At 23.5% G+C, this 5576-nt stretch overlaps 1 protein-coding gene across 2 annotated transcripts; it reads left to right on the forward strand.

Moving 5' to 3' along the window:
* Positions 1-1156: 1156 nt before the first annotated feature.
* On the forward strand, positions 1157-3343 carry LOC145838648 (uncharacterized). 2 transcript variants are annotated; one of them, XM_082946272.1, is made up of 4 exons: positions 1157-1285; positions 1565-1737; positions 2064-2350; positions 2605-3343. In XM_082946272.1, exons 1-4 carry the CDS (start codon positions 1160-1162, stop codon positions 2802-2804), a joined length of 786 nt encoding a protein of 261 aa, XP_082802398.1. In that variant the 5' UTR covers positions 1157-1159; the 3' UTR covers positions 2805-3343. The 2 variants fall into 2 exon arrangements, with proteins under 2 accessions (XP_082802398.1, XP_082802399.1); XM_082946273.1 differs by having other exon boundaries at positions 1263-1280.
* Positions 3344-5576: the final 2233 nt, after the last annotated feature.

Here is a 5576-nt window from a genome sequence, read left to right on the forward strand (position 1 = left end):
TGAACTTTGTCATGTTTATTTAACACAGTAGAAAGTTTTAATTTTACTTTTTACATATGAAATGAAACATTATTAGCAAATAGTCGTATGGTACATAAAAAAAGTGTTTTTAGTTTGTTTTGTTCGTTGGATTACTTTTGACAGCTTGTATAAATATAAAACAATAAGTGAGATTTAAATATACTTAAAGATTTTTAGTTTTATAAATAAACTACATGCTTTTATATGCTAAACAGTTCTTAATTAGTACTTTTAAATAACATTTATGAACAGCTTAATCTTAAAATATATTTCTTTCAAGCAAAAGTTTTAAAAGGATGATTAGTAACGAAACTACTTTCTTAATAAGATTATAACTAAAAAAATATTTATGGCTTTAAATAAATGTATAAACTTTTTATTAAGTAAAAATACTTTCAACTAAGATCCAGAAATTAATTAAACAGCGTATATTCACTTTTGAGATCAAGTTTGGTTCAAAAAAAAAAAACAATAAAAATTTTAATAAATGTTTATAAAATTGTATTCTAAGATTAACCTTTGTTTAGTTTTTTCCAAAAAAGAAAAAGGTTTTTAAATGGTCTACTAATTACACTCTGATTATAAATCTTAATCACCATACAACTAAATGAGTGTCTAAACGGTTTTGCTCTATTTAGTTTTGAAGTGGTGTTTTGTTGTTTTTATAGCGTCGAACGATATTTTGTTTTTGTAAACTGATTACTGTATTTTTTACGAAAACAAACAGTGTATACAATGGTCGGTACTATGAATAGCTTTAAATTTATTTTAAGAGTTATCATTAGGTAGTAAATTTTATTTAGGTGAGATAGTAATAGAATGCTTTGAAGTACATAACGAAAACAATTTTACATGAGTTTTGTTTATAAAGTACTTTTAAAAAGCAGTACTTATAGTTTGTAATCGAAAGTAAAAAAAAACTTGAACTTGTTAATAAAGTTTTTGTTTTATACTTACTTAAGGTCTTAAAAACTAGTTTTAGTTAGTTTGAACAAAACAGGCTTATAAAATATCTATAATAAGCTTGGTTTTTACGTCTACGTTTGAAATTAATCGTAAATCATGTCATGAAAAATGCTTTATTAAAAAAATTGTTTACGTCCACAAGAAAACAGCAAATATTTTTAGACGTAAAATAATGATTTCAACCGAACAAAAAGTGAGTTGGATTGACGAAGCTTTTGAACAAAACAAAACTGGAAAGAGCTTAACAACGCTGAAAAAAGAATTTGATACCATAATATCAAAAAACAGTAAAAGTAAGGTAGTTATTTCGTCTTCAAACTTTTATTGTTGTATTTTTAGTAGACTACAAAGCAGAATAACAAAGCAAATAACTATATATGCTGAATATTTTAAATTTTGTTTGATTAAGTCTTTTTGTTAAATGAAGGTGAAAAATCGTAAACAAAGCTAACTAAAATTTTATTTATAGAAAATTGAACTACCTTTTTTTTGTACATATTTTATTTCAAAAAAAAAATTGCACTGTACTTTATGAACATTGGTTATCTAAAAAAAAATAAATAATTTACATTATTAGAATGAAATGCGTTCTTCTCAAGAAAGACAACCCAATAGCATAAATTCTGTTTTAAAACAAAAGCAAAGAAAGTCTGAAACAAATGTGTACAGTTTTGTACAAAATTCAAACAAATTAAGGCGAAAGTCGTATATGAAACCGGGAACGCTGAACAAAGCTAAAAGCATTTCAAGGTTGTTGATTGATTTTTTATTCATAATTTATAATTATTTCTTTTTTGTGTTAAATATTATAACATTAAATGAACATGATTAATTTTTGATTTTAATAAAAAGTTTTTGTTTACTTCGATAATTCAATAATTTAATGAAAATTAAAAAGTTAACGTAAATATATTTTTTTCCTTTTTTTTCTACAATTTTAAAAAAATACAAAAAAAGGCTGTGATAAGTTTCGTTTTTTCCAAAGAAAGTTTTTGTTCACTTTGATAAATCAATAGTTCAATAGAATCTTAAAATTGTTATGACTACATTTGAAAAAAAAATTACACAATCAACAGATTTTTCTACCACTCTACAAGCAACGTTTCAAATAAAAAAGTACTCAAGTCAAGCGACCCTACGGTACGCAGAAAACACTCAACCAAGTCCAACTTGACAGTTCGAAATAACGATATCAGAAAACCGATTTGTTCAATGACGTCACAATTTCCAAAACCAGTGGAGTGTATCAAAGTTGAGATTGAAGACCATTATTTCGTGCCCCCTGTAGTTATAAACGGTGAACTGGTGACAAACTTCCAGTATTTGACTCTGCATGACAATGACAAAGATTTTTGTGACAACTGTAAGTAGTAAAATTTTTAAAGTTTATCTAAACATAATTATTTATTGAGCTCTTAAATTTGTATTTTATTTAAAGGATAAAGTCTCAGATTAAATATATTTTTGAATAGACTATATATTTTGATTATACAAAACCTAGCGATATCTGCTCTTTTTGATTTGCTATAAATAATAGAATACAAAACTTGTACATAACAATATGATTGATATAAATAACATGTTTCTGATTTAATAAATTTTTTAAAACAAAAACAGGTAATCATAAGCAAACTAAGAAGCTGAACTTTATTCGGCAAACATCGCAAGACCTATCTCACAAAATATCTAAAATGTTGAGCAAAGACCATATATCGCCTGCAAACAAAAATAATGAACATTTGTCTCTCAACGAGCTGTATGACGTCACATTCAATGTGGAAAGTGTGAAAGATTTGTACAACAAAAATGAACATTAACTTTTTTTAAATGTTGACATTATAAATGCAGTACCTTTTTAAAATATATTGTAAGATACAGGAAGATAAAAAATAAGATATGTGTATTTTTGTTACTTTTACACGGATATATATATGTATATATCTAAAATTAGTTTACTTATAAAGTTTTTGTTATACTTCAATTAAAACTTTTTCAAAGATATATAACTTAAAATAAAACGTTTAACAATTGCTATAGAATGATTTCTTTTAATCATTGTTTTTCCCTTCTACAACAATTTAAGTTAATGCATCAGTAACTAAAAGTTGTCTTTTAGTTTAAAGAAACCTGAATGTACTTCATAACTCTTTGTCTTAATTAGACTTTGGAATAAGCTAAAAAGCTCAGTCTTGTAAATTCAAACACTTTTATTTCTAGAAGTTGCAGATTACTTTGTAAATCAGACGAAATTATCTTTTCAATCATTTTTTTATAATTTCAAATTTATTTACATTTCGGATAAATAGTATTAAAAGTGTTTATACTTAAGAATGTGCTGTGTTTTTTTTATTGCATACATTTTACATGTTAAACTAATTTTTGTTAACATAAGCTAAAATTTACAAATTAAACATACAAGATCATTTATCTGAACTAAACGCTTACTGTATTAATTGGTTTAAATTAAAAAAAAAATCAATATTTTTATGCAATAATTTGTTATGGCTCACTTGTAAGACTTAAGTATTTTTCAGTTTAGAAAAACTTCTATTTTCGAAAGAAAACTTACTACTTAAAATAGCTTATAAAATCCTTAAGTTCGTGCAGTTATAAGAAAGCAATTATTTTTTTGCATACGATTTTAGCTAGATGTATAGCTACAGTAATGTAAAGATAAAAATTTATGTCAAAACAAATTTGTCAAAATAAAAATCAGTTATATTTTTAATAAGTTTATTTTTCCTCGTTAATAAAATTTATACAGTATTTCTAAACAACTATTTGTTTTTGTAATAGTAAACTGTCAAATTCCTTAAATTTTACAGACAACTTTTGATTAGATTTATGTATGTTCAGTTTTTTTAATGAGAAACGCTTGACGGAAAAACCAAAGTTGGGCGTTTAAAACCATTACACAAAATAATTGCACTAAAACTTTTGTATGCACTTAAAAGTGCTTTTTGAATAGTTTCGAGTGGGGCTTAGATAAATGCCCAATTCAAATGCAAGTCAACCTTGATTGATGGGTTTCTATTGTTTTAAAACATTTGACATCGGTCAATTTAATTAACCTTTTATGTTGAAACAATGTTAAAAAGGCTACTAACTAGTGAATTAGTATTTATTTTTTATTGATTTTTTTAAATCTTTTTGTATGTCTTTAGTTTTTAACTTTATCAAAAGTATAAAGTTTAACAATTTTTTGAAACACTTTATTGTAAAAAAATGTGTATGCTATAATTTTTTAACTAATGTAGATAGATTAAGTATAAAGTTTTTTGAAAATAATATAAACATTTTGTTACTTGATAAAAGTCAATTTGAAAAAAAAAAACTCTATACAAGCTAAAAAGCTCCAATATTTATAAAATCGACCAGGTTTATTTAATCAGAAATTCATTATATATTACACTTTTTTTTTATAACTTTCCATTTTTGTAGCCTGTATACTTTATTAAAACTAACTAAAAGTTTACTTTAGCAAGTTAACTTGATTTTAAGAATTTTTTTTTAATGATTGAAATCATTCTTATAAAAACTTTTATAGAATCCAAGTTTAGTTAAATAATAATTTGAAGTCTAACAACTATTACAACTACTTTTATTACAGTTGTAAGATAATTAATAATAAATACAATTTTTAGTCCAATATAGGTTTACTCTAGTATCTATTTTTTAACAACTATCTTTAAAATCGTTAGCCATTAGCGACTATAATTTTTATGCTATTTTAGGAATCATTAAAATTTTCTTTGAAAAGATATAAATAATAACATTAGAAATAATTACTAGATCAACCAAGCATGAAATTAACATTACTACTTGTCTTTGTTTACTTTGGCTCAAAATAGTGTTAATTGTTATGATTACAAAGTTTTTTAGTTCAGTTTTGTCTTTCTATTCATATAAGCTTTTTTTTTAATATTTTGTTACCAACTAAAATTTATTTAACATTGCAAAACTGTAATATTATAAATATAAACATTTACAAAAGAAATGTTCAACTTTAATTTATTTTCTGTTGTTTTTAATTTCAACTTTTGTATTGTTTTTTTAAGAACGACGTTTAAAAGAATATTAAAAGCTTTTAAATTTAGAAATAACTCAAAACGTATTTCTTTTCAAAATGTTCGAAAAAAATCTTTTTTGGTTAAGAATAAAAGTTTTTTTAGTTGTAGAAAATGTTTTGTTAAAATTGCTAAAAAACAGAAAAAAAAATAATAGTTAACTTTATTACATTTTTATTACCACTTAGTTTATAGACAGTGTACAGAACATTATTGTTTATTTTTAATTTAATATCTAAAACAAATATAAAAAAACCTATAAGTTTGAAAGCTTTCGAAATTTACACTTTAAACTTATATTGTTAAAAATACAAAAATTTTTTTAAGTGGTGAAATTTCAACTATGTAGCAAAAACGACTATTGTTTCTGATTTTAATTTGCATAAAATGGTCTTTAAAGAAACTTTTAAAATATTAAAAGTTTGTAAATTTTTTTGTAATTTACTTATAGCTTACAATTAATGTCAGGGTTTTACAATTTATTGGTTTTAATACGCTAAGTACCAATATGATTAAGCAACT

Source organism: Thalia democratica, chromosome 6, assembly GCF_965202585.1.
Source record: "Thalia democratica chromosome 6, ktThaDemo2.hap1.1, whole genome shotgun sequence".
In the NCBI taxonomy this organism is placed as follows: domain Eukaryota; kingdom Metazoa; phylum Chordata; class Thaliacea; order Salpida; family Salpidae; genus Thalia; species Thalia democratica.